Source organism: Haemorhous mexicanus, chromosome 10 (assembly GCF_027477595.1).
Source record: "Haemorhous mexicanus isolate bHaeMex1 chromosome 10, bHaeMex1.pri, whole genome shotgun sequence".
NCBI lineage: Eukaryota > Metazoa > Chordata > Aves > Passeriformes > Fringillidae > Haemorhous > Haemorhous mexicanus.
In genome coordinates, this window is record NC_082350.1 from 12,143,362 (window position 1) to 12,160,196 (window position 16,835).

Genomic DNA, 16,835 nt, shown 5'->3' on the forward strand with positions numbered 1-16,835 from the left:
TACATGCCAGATATGTGCAGGCTGTTTATAAAGGAGATAATTAAACAGTTCATAAATTCATTACTTGAAATAATTAGAAAACTTGACTATTTTAAATATTTTTAAAAGTTACTACTTATAGTCATTAAATCATGGGGTATCTGGAACAAAAATCGGAATTAAATCCATGGCAAGACAGAGAGCATATAGTAGGTCTCTTAACTTTAGTCTGCTGTAACTTTCTAGTTCAAGTGGATTACTAGTACTTACTCACACACCATGGTAACAAGGGATTAGCTGTTAGTATTGATGTGAATTAGTCTTTGAGAGCCACGTAGATACAAGGTACTACAGAAATGCAGTGCAGAAATATACTGATTATACTACAGTTTTTCAGTAGGGACCATTTGGTTTACAGTTCTAATCTCAGGAGCTTTCTTTGACAATTATAAATATGATCTCTTAATTATAAAAGGAAGATGCAATATATTATCTGGGGCATTCTGAATGAATGTGCAGTTATTTAATGGGGGAGAGGAGATTCAGACAATGGTGTTGTTTTTTTTTAATCTTGTCAGAAATGTTTGCAGCTAGTTGAGTGTTAGTAATTCATAACCAAATAATATATTTTCTGAGAAATGGAAGTTTGAATAAACTCTTGACTTTTCTTTCTTAGCAAAATGATCAACTTTTCACAACCAGATACAATTGATGAAAGGGCTATTAATAAGAAAAAACTCACTCCTTTCACTGTTTCTGTAAGTACTGCATGGATAGGAACTTGACACTAATGAAAAAGTAAAGTATTTTTCTGTTTTAATGGCACTTCTTCTGGTGGAGGAAAAAAAAATTTAAAATCATATGTAATAAAAAAATCCTGAAGCCTGAGATGGTATTTTCTAATAAACTCTACTGGATTCTCCTATATCTTAGATGATTTACAGAAAAACTAATTTTTTCTTATTTTTCTAATTCTTTCCCTATTAGCTATTTTTGTTTTGCCTTACTGAGTACCTGAAGAAAATAATTTTAGACTTTGAGTGGATAGCCAAGTTATATTTTAGCCATGCAGAAAGTGTCTGCATGGCTGTATATTCTGTGATAGGATGATGCGCTTTCAATACTTTAGAATAGCTTTGACAGAGGATGAGGAGATCTGTTTTTATTGTGATAAAACAGAATATTTTATCTGTTAAAATATTGATATTTTAATATAAACTATTGATGTCATGGAAAAGTTTGACAGAAACTGTTTTTAAGAACTTAATTTGGGTTTAAGAAAACAGGTCTGGAAAGGGAAGTGCATCCATAAGTTATGGACCTAATGAGAAAAAACTGCTGGTAAAACCTCAGTTAAATGGCAGACTTCATTTTAGGCAGTGGTGTTAAAATATGAAAAGTTAAACCACATTATGTTCTAAATCCTCCACATGGGTTTTGTAATCGCTACTCATTCTAAAGAGATTTGTCAGCAAAGATGTTACTGCACGTGTTTATGTTGCCTCTGCAGATAGTGAAATGCCACACGATAAAATAGTAACACTGAGAGCTGCCAGCTGTTTTTTCTTGGAATCTTTGTCAATATCTCTGACAATCACTAGCTTTACTTTGAGTGTCAGGGTTTTGAATTGTCGTGACTTTTTATGCTCTTCATTCAATTACAGTTTAACAATTGTTTCAATAAATATGTAAGGTTTAAGATGGGATGACAGTGATGTCAGTAGTATCCTGCACAGGACTCCATGCAGGAATTCCATATGAACATGTTTTTCAGGATCAAGCCTCTGCTGTTTATACAAATCAATGCAATGAATATGCAATGCATGCTGGGCAGCATTGTTTAATTTGTATAACTGATACTTAGGAATTGCAAAAAATGTTTGGAATAAAGTATTCCTCAGTAATCCCAGCTGCAGAAGGTGGCCCACAATTTTTGGTGGGTCTATATTAAACACTGTAATTGTTCTCATTAAATTTTAGTAAGATGCAAGGTAGTTCACAAAAAACCTCCAGAGTGCAGTTTTCCATTGGAAGCCATTGAACTAATGCATTATTTCTTCCAAGTTTAATATGAACAATTTTACTAAAACATACAATCTCTCAAGTTGGTTAAATGATGATATTCCAAATAGGAAAACCTAAACCTGGCTCTGAACTCAGCATCTGCCATTGGCTGCACGGTTGTCAATATTGGATCACAAGATTTGCAAGAAGGAAAACCACACTTGGTATTAGGACTCTTGTGGCAGATCATTAAAGTTGGCCTTTTTGCTGATATTGAGATCTCCAGAAATGAAGGTAAGAGTAATGCCAGGTATAGCAATGCCAGCCACTTGAAATTAGCTCAGACCACAATAGCAGTGATTTCAGCTTTCTTTCAAATTTGCTTTTAGCTCTTATTGCCTTGCTAAATGAAGGGGAAGAGCTGGATCAGTTAATGAAGCTCTCCCCAGAAGACCTCTTGCTGCGCTGGGTGAATTACCATCTGGCCAATGCAGGGTGGCAGAAAATCAGTAACTTCAGCCAAGACATTAAGGTATGTAGTTATTTCTTCTCATAATTGAACACAGTGGTATTAAAACACACAGTGCACAGAAAAAAATTGTTAGATCAGGAGAATTTAGACACAATAGTAATCTGCTTTATCACTGCAGGTTTATCCTGCATTTTTCAACATTGAAAGAGCATTATTTTGATCTCTTCTATTCTATTTAGTTGCTCATCCCCTGTATTATCATATCACAGTGCAAAGTGAACATTTCCAACAACCTGATAGTCAGGGAAGTTCTAGTATTGTTAAATGTCTGTTAGAGTTATTTAGGATAATTTGCACCACATTACTAGCTGCCTAATAACTGCCAGTCACTGCTTTGGTGGTGTGTCAGCTGACTGCCACGGAGGCTGAAAGGTTCCTTGGGGCAGGTGGCAGAGCTGCATAATTCTCTCTTCAGTCATTCTGCAAAGGCAGGCAGAGCATCGTAGTAGCCCAGCTGAGGAGAGAACACAGCAACTTTTTAAAACTGAAAGCAAAGGAGGAAGACTCCCTTAAGGTGGTTAGACCTCCTTTCATTGGAGAAAACCATGTCCTTAATGGTTTTTGGCTATCTGCTGCACCACTCAGCAAGTTACATCATTTCAAATGCTGCCAAGAAGGCTGTAATTAAAGCAGACTGTAACTAGGGTTTTATATGAAAACTGCTACTATGGTAAAAAAAATTATATGATGCTCAAGAGAAGTAGTAAATACTTCTAGAATTAGTAGGGGTTTATTTTTTCTTCTAGTTTGGTACTGCAAAACTGAGCCTTTTTGTGGATGACCACATAAATTTGCCCTGAATATCTTAATTACAACAGTCTAGTTAATATTCAGCAGAATAAATTTAACTAGCATTGTCCACAATAATTAGCAGATATTCCTTTTCTCTGTCATCTGGCTAAATAAGTTCTATATGAAACAGGGTAGTAAAATAGCTGTATGACGTCATCCATATTTACTGAAATTAGGGTGCTGTAAATTTGACTCCTATGGCTTTTGGATTGGACTATTAAAGTAATAAATATCTAGGAAAGGCTACATACTTGCTGCTCTTTTTTTTTATTATTACACTGTTTGTTTTAGGATTCAAAAGCATACTACCATCTGTTAAATCAGATCGCACCCAAAGGAGATGACCTTGAACAACTGCCCATTAAAATTGACTTTACAGGATTTCATGTAAGTATCCAGAAATGTAAAAATAGACTGGAATTATCTGAGACCTCTGTGTATGTATCCAACATTCTGGTTACCAGGTTATCCCTGAATCCTCTTCTGTTTCCTAAGGCGTGCAAAAACTCAGCCAGATTCCTGTGTGACAAGAGCTTAAATGAGCAAAACTTTGAGTAAGTTCTGCAGTGCTGCTCAATCAGGATAATGCATCCTGCAGTTAAAAGTTTGGAGCTGTGTTTCACTTGGAGTAGTGTATATTGTTGGGTCATCCAACATGAATATTAGAGCATCCTGCTCAGTTCTCCTGTTCTGGAATTCAGACAAGGAAGAATAGACTTCACAAACCGTTGTTCCTTCCTCTAACCAAATAGCATTTAGAAATAACATGTGAGCCCTTCCAATAACCAGCAGCAAAGTGTGGCATCCATCAAGCTTTAAGTTGTAAAGGGACAGAGGGTCTAAAGCCAGCCTACACTGATGTGGAAACACTTGTCTAAGCTGCTTCATAATGCCTGTTGGAAGGATTATTCTGGGAGTGCATTTGCTGCAAGGTTGAACTGTGTGCCTGAGATACCTATATGTCAATCAGAATCTACAGTAGAATCTCATTATTCATTATAATCATGAAACCCATGTGCAAGATTGTTTTCTTACATGCTTTAGTTCTCTTAAATTCTTTGTTTGCTTTGTTTGCTCTTGTTTGGGATTTTTTGAGAGTGAGAAAGAGTAGAAGTAAATTTTTTCCATGTAATTGCCTACAGTTCTTATGGGCACATTTTTGTAGTGAACCAGTATATTACTAATAAAGACTAACGAACAAAACATAAGTTGCCAACCTACAATGATTAAGATAAAAAAATATTAAAAGGACAGCAAGTTGGAAGCATTCAGACTCTTACTGATGGTTTTGGGCATCATCTGGAATTACTTGAGAATATCAGTTTGAAGCAGTGATGGTAAACCTTTGGTACATGTAGGAGGATATGCAATATGGGAATCAACAGCCTGGAATTGGAAATAGAATCTCTACACTCCTGGCTGCAGTTGCTGTGATCCATGAGGAATGCTGTGCTGACACCCACAGCAGTGAAGGACAGTAGAAGGCAGAGGGGAATTGTCATGGGCTGTAAGAGTTGGCTCAGGCATTGGCAGAATGAGGGAGGGAACTGACATGGGTCGTTTAAAGATTTCCCTACCTAATGATTCAGTAACATCTAGTACTAGACTTAACTGTTAATTAACTTTTGTTTGTTTTTCTTTTTAGGATAAAAATGACTTGAGGAGGGCTGAATACATGCTCCAACAGGCAGATAAATTGGGCTGCAGACAGTTTGTAACTCCAGCTGATGTGGTTGCAGGCAACCCTAAGCTCAATTTGGCTTTCGTTGCAAATCTCTTTAACACATATCCAGCCCTGCACAAGCCTGACAATTCATCTTATGATCTGAATTTATTAGAAGGTACTCAACTTTCTAACCATACGGAAGAGAAGAATATTAGTAGATTCTACTTAGGTATTCCTTCTAGAATGTGATGTAGGATCCCTGTGTGCTGGTGCCTGTGTTTACTTAGTAGCAGCCAATATAAGCCTTAATAGAAAACCCCAGTAGTGTGTATATTGTTCACTTGTGTTAGCCTGACCAAATGGTCCTTCCTCAATAACCTTCTGTCATCCATTTGCAGGAGCAAAAACTGTCCTCCTACTTTCCTTTCAGTTTCCTGTGCTTCTTTCCATGCTGTTTATATTTGAGCTGATGTACAAATTCTAGCTTTTCTTTGAAGTGCTGTATTATGCAACTGTAATAGTCCTTAAAAGTATTTTTCACATAGTGCATTTATATATGTGTGTGTGTTTGTAGCCTTTTAAAGTAGGAAACATTTTTTTTAAAAAAAGGCTTCTGTATCAGCAGTCTATATTAATCTATTGCATCAACAGCCTGTGTAGATCCTGTCATAGCAGGGAATTTGGCCTTTAACTCTATGGTTCAGATCTCTAATGCCAGACATAAAGGGATAACGGGTAACAATCTTTGGCTGTTGCCCTTGCTGTGGACCAGCTAATCTAGGATAATGGAATGGCTCCTGCCAGTGTATTTCACAGTTGTTCACTGATCTCAAAGGAGTGTGAGAATCAGGGGTGCTTCACTCGGGAGAATCATCAGCAATGTTCACATAGTCCTCTGCACTGCCTTCTCGTGCCTTCCTCTTACTGTTCCTATCAGGTTTCCTTTCCATCTAGGTGAGTCCATCCTCCTTTGCTCCTATTTTTTCATGATTTGTCTGTGCTGCTGCATCCCTGTGTCACAAATCTTGTATCCCTCAGAGCATTCCTGTTTCAGGCTTCTTGCTCTTCTAGCTTCAGCTGGGTGCCAGCTGTGATAGAGGTTGTAGAGCACAGGACGTTGTCTTCCCTTTTCAGCTGTGATATCCCCAGTCACTGCAGTCCCTGCTGGCCAGGACAAATGACTGAAGGAAAGGTCTGCTCTTCCTCTGCTTCAGTTTTGTTAGAAATGTCAGCTCTTGGAAATGTATACAGGAGCTGTGTGGAGGTGGAATGTGTTCAGTTCAGCTTCTCTGCTCTGAAGATAAAATTGCTGGTGTGATTTGAAATACTGAAAACTTGGTTAAATTTGGAAGAGTTTTCAATGGCATGGGAAAAACCAGTTGAATTAGTTTCTAGACTTTCATCTCCATCTAAATGTTCCAGGAAAGTCTCAGCCAAACCAGTTAAAAAGTTACAATCCACTGAATGCTAGACTATGATTTTGTAATTATAAATACTGGCCAAATTTAACTTACTATTTACAGTATTTATTTTAGAGATGGATAATCATGCCAATGTTATCTGTTCAAAGAAAAGTAGATTACTCCTTTTCACCCTCAAATAATAATTCCTGTGGTGTCAAGTAGATATAAACCATCAAAATAGTTATTTCAGCCCAAAGACAATGTTGTTAATTTTTTTTCCTGTTAATGTATTGTTTGTTTTCCATTAAGTCGTGTGTTTATACTGATGTTTTCTCAAGCTAGTGATATAAAATATGATATTGATTTCTTTATAGTTTCATCATAGATTGTCTGTTGAAATCTGACTCATAATTTATAATGCTTTCCTGTTTTGCTTCATGAAATGCAGATTTGACCCCTCCTAATGTAGGTACTGTATTTAGTACTTTTCTGTACTCCATAAAAGTGTTTATTCTGCAATTTTTCGTTCTTTTTTTTCCCTATTGTTTAATCATCTCTGTCCTTTTCTGGTTGATTTTTTTGCATTGTTCTTACATTTTTCTATTGTTTTAATATGCCATCATAAGTAAAAGAGAAGGAAAAAACCCCACAGCATATAAAATGAGGGCAAGAGTTGCAGTAAGCCAAATGCCATACAGGTGTTTTGGAGGGTTTAGCCAGTAAGGGCTTTCCATGAACTGAGATGTCAAGCTGTAGGTATGTGTGGGTGAGTAGAGCTTCCTGAAAGTTCTCATTTTCCTGCATAAATTCCATCTTTTCAGAGACTGTTCCACCTGATCAGCATGGTGTGGCTGTCCTCTTCGGTTTAAGACAGTTAATGCTGTGCATAAACTGACATCTGCCCTGATAATATGTCTGGTGGTGTGCCCTGGCATAGCAAAATGAACATTTGCTATTGTGTGGGGGTGGAGAGGGCAGTCCTGAGCTCAGTTCTTGCACCACCTTTGCTGCTGATCCAGGGAGCCCCTCGCTTGTGGGGAAAGCAGCAATATGGAGTCAAAGTCAGGAAGAAAGCTGAGTTCCTGGGGGGAGGAAGAGGAGGGACTTGTGTCCACCCACTTTTCCTCCAGTGTAGAGGAAATGTCCTGTGCTGTTGTTTAGATTACTGGCAGCCTTCATGGCTGTCACCACATGAGGGTTAAGTACTCCCACTCAGGCTGGCTGAAGTTTGGGTGTAACTGTATCTTGAGCTCAGTTGTGTTCCAGAGATAATCTTAGATTTGTTGGGAGCTCTTTGGATTTTTCATCCCCTCCCTATGGCTACTCTCCACTCAGTTCCACAGTGTAATGATCTCAAAAAAGAGATGGCAATAAATATAAAGGATACTACCAAATTTGCTCCTCTCTCTTTTGTGTAGCTCTGCCCCCTTTCTGCAGTTTTCCAATGATTTTGGCTATCTGCTGCACCACTCAGCAGAAGATATGCTCCTGATAGGATCACAAGGTATATTTTGAATAAAAGAATAGAGAGAAAAAACTGGTCAGTTCTCAGCCATCTGGAAAACTTATGAGCACTCATGTATTGCATGATAAAGGGATTTGTTTAGAGTGGCATATTAAATATCGTATGCTGGGTTTCGTTCCTGGACTCCCACTTTCCAAAAGGGTCCTGCCCAGCTTGCATGCTCTTGCTCCTGCTTGGCTACTTTGGATTCTCCTGACAATGTTAAGTGCTATTTTAAAATCCTCAGTCTGAGTGCAGTTGCTGAGTATCTGTTTTTGTGGCAATGCTGTTTAGTAAGAGTTCCTAAATAAACCTTGGTACTGTCATTGTAATGGGCAAGTGTTCCTAAAAGCACTTTGCAGTCAGTATTTCAGGTACTGCAAATCAACTCAAAGCTCAGTAACCATAAAGTAATTTTAAAAAGCACAAGGCACTTGCTTCAAAGTATTATAATCTCAAAGATATTTTTTATAAACTTAAATTATATATCATTGTTGAGTTATGATTGTTTTTAAATGGAAAAATTGATATTTTTAATAACTTTGTCACAAAGTGTAATTGGTCTTTTAAATTGTAATGTGGCAAGAAACAAAGCTCTCTGATCTTGCAGAATAGTATTTTTCTTTGTTTCTTCTGTTTCATCGGTGACTGTGATTATTTTTACAAGTAAATATTTGAAACAAACACTAATTTAAATTGCATATAAAAAAAGAATAATTTAGAAAACATATCAGTAAGATGAATATCAACTATTTCATAATAACTGGAAAGGAAAGAACGTGGTAAGGTGGCTGAAACTTTAAAAATAAAATCTGCTCTGTTAGAAACTGTAAACTACAGCTGAAATTTCTGAAGTCCAGAGCTTTTTGTATAAAGGGTGAGAGACCCAGATTAAAATGGTAGCTTCTATCTAAAAAATCAATGTTATGACATAGGTCTAGGCATGAAAAGATAATGTTAAAGAGATTTCCTTTCTAGTCTAGTGATAAATACATGTTTACACAGTAACTTCATTTTACAAAAATACTCATTATTCTCTAGTCAGCCTAGAACTGCAGTACTGAATGAGACAGTTTTCATGCTATATAGACCTCGTCAGACAAACATGGTATTGTTACCCTCTAAGGAGCAAACAAAAACAGCAAGGAAAAATCTTGCTTAGATATTTGTGATTCAGTCTGGAGAAATCTGCCCTTTCATTGTTTGGAGAGGTTTTCTCCCTCCTCAGTGTCTTTGCTGTTTTCTTAACTGTGAATTATCAACCCAGGGGAACAAAGTGATGAGGTTATTCCAAGCTCACATATTCAGGCTAAATATTTTCTCAATTGCTCCTCTTTGATGCAAGAGAAAACAGCTTATGTGGCACTGATTCACAGGTGATGGCTACAGAGATGTTGTTAAAATTTAGATAGTGTTATATGTGGAAAATTAATAAATTATTGCAAGCTGGGACTTTATAGAGAGAGAGAGTTAGGTTAGGACTCATGATTGCAATAATAAAAGCAACTTATTTCAGGAAAGTGAAGGTTGGGATTTACTTCCCAATGAATTTTCTGCAGTTCTTGTAAGTAGAATTGCTGGTCTAAACTGTGAGGATAACTGGCCCCCTCAACAGTATAAATAGCTCAACAAAGTTAACAAATACAACAGTGCCTCTCCACATTTTCAGTGCATAGAACTAAAAAGAAATGAAATCTGTTGCTTTGGGGGGAGGCCCTTTGCAAATTAATACTGTCAAATTCTGTGAGGAGAGAGTGGAATTGTAGTGCCTCATGTCTTAGTACTGACGTTTTATTAAAAAGATGTTATTTCTCTCAAACTGTTGAATGCGGTTTCCACTCATTTTAGTTTCAGGAAATGACTATTAATCATCTCCATGATATATTAATTATGTGAAATATAACCAAAATTTATTTCTGTATTTTATCAAATAGTATTTACTCAGATAAATGTAGTTTAATAATACTGCTCTGTGTAGTCCCCCTGCCCTGTGCCCAGAACTGAGTGAATCTGAATTGGATAGGATTGCCTTGTAGTATAGACTATTGTTTGAGAAATTTTGAACTGTTTTTGGAGTGGGAGGGGGTGGTGAGGGATATGAGAAGCATTTAAACATTGCTTATTAAAGTGTTTTCCCCAATAACTTATATAGAATTGTATTTGTCACCATAGGAGAAAGTAAAGAAGAAAGGACTTTCAGAAACTGGATGAATTCACTGGGTGTAAGCCCGTATGTCAATCATTTGTACAGGTATGGGTTTTTCAAAAAGAATGATTTGACTTCCCAGGGGTGACAGGGGAAGAAAGAAAGAAAGAAGAGGGGGAAGTTGTATTTCTACTAGAATAGTGATTTCCAGGTTTCCTCTTCAAAACTGATCTGTAGGACCACATTAAGCAGCATCTGATTGAATATTCTAGTCATAATCTAGATAGACTAGAAAACCTTAGAAGGTTTAAATCTTCCCCCTTCACTCACTTGTGTGTTATGTTTTTTTGAAAGTTAGGATAACTGTGTTTTGTGATGTGTAATTTTTTTTTATTTTTTCAGTAGACTGTAAGAAGCTCTGCAGTGTAGAATGCCCTCAGATGAAGGGCTATATAACAAGCTTTTTAGATGCTTGTGGTCACTTTCAAATTATGCCAGAAATTGATTCAAATTCTGTCAATAAAAGATGAGATTGAGGGAACAAATGGAAACACCTGCTTTTATGTATATTTACTATTTAGTTTCATTATCTCAGTTTTTTGATCTCTGTAAAGTGATCTGTAGGTAGCTCAACATGGAGAATTTAATTTATTAAGTAGCTGATCGAAATTATCAGTAATGCAACATATAATGGGAAAATAATACTTTTCCTACTATTCTCCTTTTGCAAGATAAGTTTATTGGTTTTGATTATTCTTTAGCAAAATACATCTGTAGGCATCTGCTGATAAAGCATGAGTATTTAACATTTGGGAAGGTCCTTAGAGAACTAAAACTAGATCAATAAATTAAAACTCTTCTAGCTGCTATTTTGTCTATGCCTGCCTTATGAAAGTAATTATTTAATTGAAGCCAGTGACTGAGATTACTTCAGTAAGATTTATGAAACTAATGAAAGTAAATGCAGAATTTGGTGTATATAATAGCAGGAATCAAGCAATGGAATGTAGGCTAGTTTCTTTACAGAACAGCACCAGTTTTTATTTAAGTCTGGAATTTTTTATCAACTTAATTACACTGTGAGAAGCATCAAGTACTTACTTTCACTGTCATTCTGTGCTTTTGTGCTGAAACCCATTGTTTGCTCTTGGTTTAGTGACCTTTCGGATGCTTTAATCATCTTCCAACTGTACGACATGACACGTGTTCCGGTTGACTGGAGCCACATCAACAAACCTCCTTACTCCCTGCTCGGTGGCAACATGAAAAAGGTGGGTGATGCTATGGGAGGCAGCCCAGCTTCACTGGCTGCCATCGTGCTCATGGCAGTCTGTGTTGTGAGATTTCGGTGCTACTGAGACAGTCCTGGGAGGAAAAGAAAGGAAAATCTATTTTTCAGTTATTATCCCAAAGAATAAATAGCAGTTATAGCATATATCACCATAGTTTTTAAATGTGGGCATCCTTTAACAATATTTAATTTATGGCCTGATTTAGCTCAGTAAGTGAAAGCTTCAGGCCTGACCTGGCTGTTGTTGCTGGATGCTCCTACACTGTGAGGCATTTCCTCCCAGAGCAGTTTTATATGCTGCCCAGAGGATTTGAGCAAGATTGCAGAATCCAAGCTTTCACATAGTTTTGTGGTTGTTGTGAAGCATGTTGTGGTTTGAGAAGAAGTGAGTTTTTTGAGATGTGTTGTTGTCAAACCATGACAAGCCTAAAATGTAGAGGATAAAAATTACTGCCTGGTTAAGAACATATTTCAATATCTTTCAAAGTATAGTTTTGATATAAATATATTTTATTCACTACCTTAGTGGAAACTTGGTTTTCTCAAATGTGGAAAAAATTATCATTGGAATCTTGCATAATTGCATTTAGAGTAAAAACTATGTTATTTTAATCACAGTGTAGCTAGACTAGAAATCTTTTCTAGCTTCAGATCTCACTGTAGGTAACAGTCAGCCAAAGTTATTTATAATACACATAGATTATATGTCTGTATTGCAGAAATATTAATATTTTTTCATTATTTGCAAAAAAAATATTTTTAGATTGAGAATTGCAATTATGCAGTAGAACTTGGGAAGACAAAAGCCAAATTCTCACTGGTTGGTATTGCTGGACACGATCTAAATGAGGGTAATCCAACTCTGACTTTGGCTTTGGTGTGGCAGCTGATGAGAAGGTAAGTTAGGCATTGTATGATAGATGTCTGTATATGCATCTCTGCATGTGTGTCTCTAAATCAAGGCTAATTAAGGGTAGTGTTCAGGTCACCCATCTGGTATTGTAGAGAGAAATCTCTAAATATTCCTGTTCTGAAAGATAAAATTGTATTTGTGTTTTGTAATTTTACATACTGTGCAGTGATTGAAACCACAATTTATAGTGACAATTAAAACCTTATCAACTAGAAACTGGGCCTAAAATTATAGATCCTGCAGCAATAAAAAGACCTCAACTTATTTCATTTTCATGTTGATTCCATGTATCTTTCTGTAAGTAGAGAGTAATTTAAATATTTGTTAAACCCGAGGAAGTGGTGATACATACACTATAGAAGTTAAAAGGGTAAAAAATTGTAGGCCATCACAGCTATAGTTACCATAAGTATCATCAAATCAAAATCTTGCTACTGTATTGAGTAAGAAAAAACTATTATAAAGTGATTTGATTAAGGAGTGTTTTATTGCAAATGTTTTCCTCAAATTAGTTTTCTTAGACCTATCCCAAAACACTTAGTGGTTTTTGATCTCAGACTGTTGTGATTCAGTTTTTTTTCCTACTAGGATGGTAGAGAATCATTTAAACTTAGAAAGTATAAATTTATTATGATGTACTGAGTAAAACAAACGCATGAAGATGTTACCGTGAATATTATGAGATTTGGGATATTATTTTATTATTTTATTCAGTAACCACTGAAAAAGTGATTTCAAGTTCTATATAGTTTATAAGGTAAGGGTACCCTATGAAGAGTACTTAGCATTGTTACTGTCGTGAAGTAGTATTTTACCTTTGCTTATAGCTTTGTAAGAAAAGTTGAGTTCTATCACTCATTTTAACTTGGGCTCTTGTCTTTATTGAAGGTATACTTTGAATGTACTCTCTGACCTTGGAGAGGGTGAAAAAGTAAATGATGAAATTATTATTAAGTGGGTGAATCAGACACTTGCAAAAGCAAATAAGAAAACTTCAATTATAAGTTTCAAGGTAATCAATTTTATTTACTTTTCTTTCCACATATAATAGGACCTGGGATTTTTAATCTGTTAATGATTTGGTTTTAACAGCGGCTCTCACATCCACTAGCAAAATTGTTTATGGAAATATTTCTGACAGTCTTTGAATCTTCAAAAGTATTTTTCAAATATATTGAAAAATAAAAGAACTTGTAGTAGCTGCAGTGAGATACAAAACAAAAAGCCCAAAAGCAAACAAAAGAAAAATAATTTTAAACTTTCAAAGGGTCTTCTGTCTGAAATTAACAGTCTTTGGGCCTGGCATGTCGTATAATTTCCAAGTTTTTGGATATAGGCACTCTCATGATTGCACAAGCCAAACAAACGATTTTGGAAATACCGGGGGCAGATGATCACTTCTAGGAGCTGGTTAAAAGGATGTTCTAACGTGTGACAGAGCCGGGAGAGGGAGCCCAGGGTAACCAGCGACACCTTGTGTCGTCCTTGGCACTGCTGATGTGCAGCAGGCAGGGGGAAAACAGGAGCTGTTCTCGTTCAGCATAAAAGAACACATTGAAAAAGGAAGCTTTCCTTCCACGTTATTTAAGTGTTCTAAACGAAAGAAGCCATACGTGTGTCAGGTGTGTTATTCTGTGTGAATCTCTTGCTCTAGAAATGGCTGATTAATAATTGCACACAAATGTAACATTCTTGTACTGGTTCATTTTATAACCTGAGACAGTTATGTCTGTGGTTCAAAACAGGAGAGCATAACAAGTTAAGTATTTGAAAGTTCACTATGTTATGAATTTTAATTAGTTAAGCATTATTAATAAAAATAATTAAGTAAAAATATTTAATTTTCACTTTAGAATGCAAATTGAGCCTTCATTTTCTTATGAGATGTTGCTTCTCTTATTTCTACCTAAATTGTTATAATGGTGATATTAAATAAGCTGAAAGTATGACAAGAACCTGCCCCAATATCTTGCCTTTGGTATGCCTGTGTCTTTGAGGGTACATTGGTTATGTTTTTAAGGTAATTGAAATGGTGTTTTTAAGATAATTCAACTGCTGGTTGACCAATAAAGAGAAGGAGGTACTGATGTAAAGTTACATTATTCAGTATTTGGTTTTTTTACTGCTAATTTTTTACAACATAAATATTGCCTTTCACTGTTTGGGTTTTGGGATCACTGTGGCAAGCAGACCGTAGAGAATGCAGAAGTGCTTTATGTTTCACTGTGGACTATGAAAGCCAAGTTCTATTGTATTGCCATTAGGTCAAACAGTAAAAATTGTGAAGGTGCATTTTACGGTCTTGGAGACTCCATGCATTTAATGCCTTGAAGCAGGATTATATTAGTATTTTTAGATTTATGATTACTGATGGCTCTGTGGGACTTCTCTGAATTGGCAGTCCTAGTTCTGACCTGGTGGCAAAGGCAGCTGCGCCCCATGGCTGTTCTCAGCCACTGTAAGGCCTGAGCCAGCCCCACGGGCACTCCCTGTGCTTGCTTTGGCATCAGCAGCTCCTGCTCTGCCCGGACAGTTGGGATGGAATGATTGCAGCAACAGCAATTGCTCTTTTAAGAATCTCTCTGTATTAAATGCGAAACACAGACTTCTCACACTAGCTCAGAATACCACCTGAGTCGAACTATTACAGAAAGAGTGAGCCATTGACTACTGGAGAAAATAGTTCTATGGCAAGAAAACAAGGAAAATACATGTATGGGGGCCTGTAAGGATCTTTTTTTGTTGTCTTGAAAGTCTGGCCCTTGAACTTATGACATAATTCCCTTCCTTCCTTAGGGCTTAAGGAGGGAAGTTTGATGAAATAAATTTAAGCCATTTGTGCAATAATGATACCAGCACGGTGAACATTATAATACTGATTGTAGAAAAGAACATTAGAATTCATAAAGGGTAAGGAAAACCTTCACACTATGAATAAGAAAACAGGCGTCTTTGAGTATGCATGCAAGATGTGCTGTAGGGTTTTTTGCATTTTGAAGATGGAATAATCAAAGCAGATTCCTTAAACTAATCCTGAGTCTTTTTCTTTTAGGACAGATCAATTAGCACTAGCTTGCCTGTCCTAGATTTAATAGATGCCATTGCACCAAAAGCAGTTCGTCCAGAAATGGTCAAGAGAGAAGACCTTTCTTACCAAGACAAATTGAACAATGCCAAGTAAGTTTAAATGAATGCTTCATATTTTCCTGAAATGCATTAATTCACAGTGTTATGCATTATTTACTGATTTTTTTAGGAGAAAGATAACACTAATATTAATTGATTTTTTTGAATAGAATATAAATTCTAATACTATTTATTTTTCTAGTTTACCTAGAAATCTAAATTTTATCTAAAATATGAAGTCAAATTCACAGCTGATAGGACCTAGCAACACTGCACTGTAATTGGTTTCTTAATAGTTTGCCATACCTCGTACTGTTTTTGACCAAAATAAATGCTTTAATAACCAGTAGTAAAACATCTGCCAGTACATGCTTTCTTCAAAATAATGTCCATTTTCTAGTAGAGCCTAATTGCTGTAAAATAGGCATATCCTGCTATTAAAACCTGGTTTTCTTGTTGTGAATTTTGACATATTGGTAGAAGCCAGAAAAAATAACAGTATTTGTTTTCTCTTGTTTTCCAAGGTATGCCATTTCAGTTGCTCGAAAAATCGGTGCTCGTATTTATGCTCTCCCAGATGATCTGGTTGAAGTGAAGCCAAAAATGGTGATGACAGTGTTTGCATGTTTGATGGGAAGAGGACTGAACAGAATAAAGTAATGCAGATGTATAATATAACTTTCTGCCATGTTAAGCACAATGAATGCCTCGCAGTTTACAGAGTTCTGAAACTTAGTATGAGAAAAATTGTATGCAAAAATATCGATTATCTTTTAATAATGTGTTTATATTAGTTAATTTTCTTCAGTTTCATAACACATGAATTACTTATGGCTAATACCATTTTCAGAACATGTTCATTAACAAATTAACATCATAGATTTGTATTGCTTGGAAAAATGCATATGAATCAAGCTTCATTTGTATTAGTTTCCATAGCACTGTGAGAACCTGCATTGTTTTACATATGTTGTTTCGGGACCAATTACAAAACACTGTTTGATTTTTGTGGGTGTTACTTATATGTAGTCATACAAGTCTCAAGGTGCATTCCAATCCTGTTGGATTGGACTCCAAACTGCACAGAAATTATCATCCTTGCCTTATTCTTGGAGAGCTTAACTCTTGTTTGGAGCCAATGAGAGTCTTGTCATTGACTTCAGAGCAAGTAAAGGCCTATGATAATGTCTGGTAACTAATGAACACTGATTAAACTTTTTTGTGGGAATTATCTTTAAATATATGTAGTAGTTTTGTTCTGTTACTTAGCAGAAACTTTTACAAACCATGTTGTATGAAGAAAACCAGCAATAGGAAGCAGAAATGTCCTGTCATTATTAGGTCTGCATATGTGCTAAGTTTCGCGGTTGGACTAAACAGCTGTTGGTTGAGTTTTTTTAACCTTTTCATAAAATAATGTATTAAGAAAACAATAAAGAGTTGGCTAGTCCACTATGGAATTTCTCATTACTGTATTGC

At 36.1% G+C, this 16,835-nt stretch overlaps 1 protein-coding gene across 5 annotated transcripts in view; it reads left to right on the forward strand.

Annotated features, from left to right (window-relative positions):
• The window catches only part of PLS1 (plastin 1), a 42,103-nt gene extending 25,292 nt beyond the window's left edge, over positions 1–16,811 (forward strand). For 4 of the 5 annotated variants that reach the window (XM_059855381.1, XM_059855382.1, XM_059855380.1 and 1 more), the window contains exons 6-17: positions 656–737; positions 2,112–2,277; positions 2,373–2,515; positions 3,599–3,694; positions 4,953–5,148; positions 6,825–6,845; positions 10,053–10,131; positions 11,183–11,297; positions 12,081–12,214; positions 13,119–13,242; positions 15,283–15,407; positions 15,881–16,811. In XM_059855381.1, coding sequence (XP_059711364.1) covers positions 656–737; positions 2,112–2,277; positions 2,373–2,515; positions 3,599–3,694; positions 4,953–5,148; positions 6,825–6,845; positions 10,053–10,131; positions 11,183–11,297; positions 12,081–12,214; positions 13,119–13,242; positions 15,283–15,407; positions 15,881–16,016 — 1,417 coding nt within the window. In that variant the 3' untranslated portion in view covers positions 16,017–16,811. The remainder of the gene's footprint in view (positions 1–655; positions 738–2,111; positions 2,278–2,372; positions 2,516–3,598; positions 3,695–4,952; positions 5,149–6,824; positions 6,846–10,052; positions 10,132–11,182; positions 11,298–12,080; positions 12,215–13,118; positions 13,243–15,282; positions 15,408–15,880) is intronic. The other variant, XM_059855384.1, reaches the window with a different exon arrangement.
• Positions 16,812–16,835: the final 24 nt, after the last annotated feature.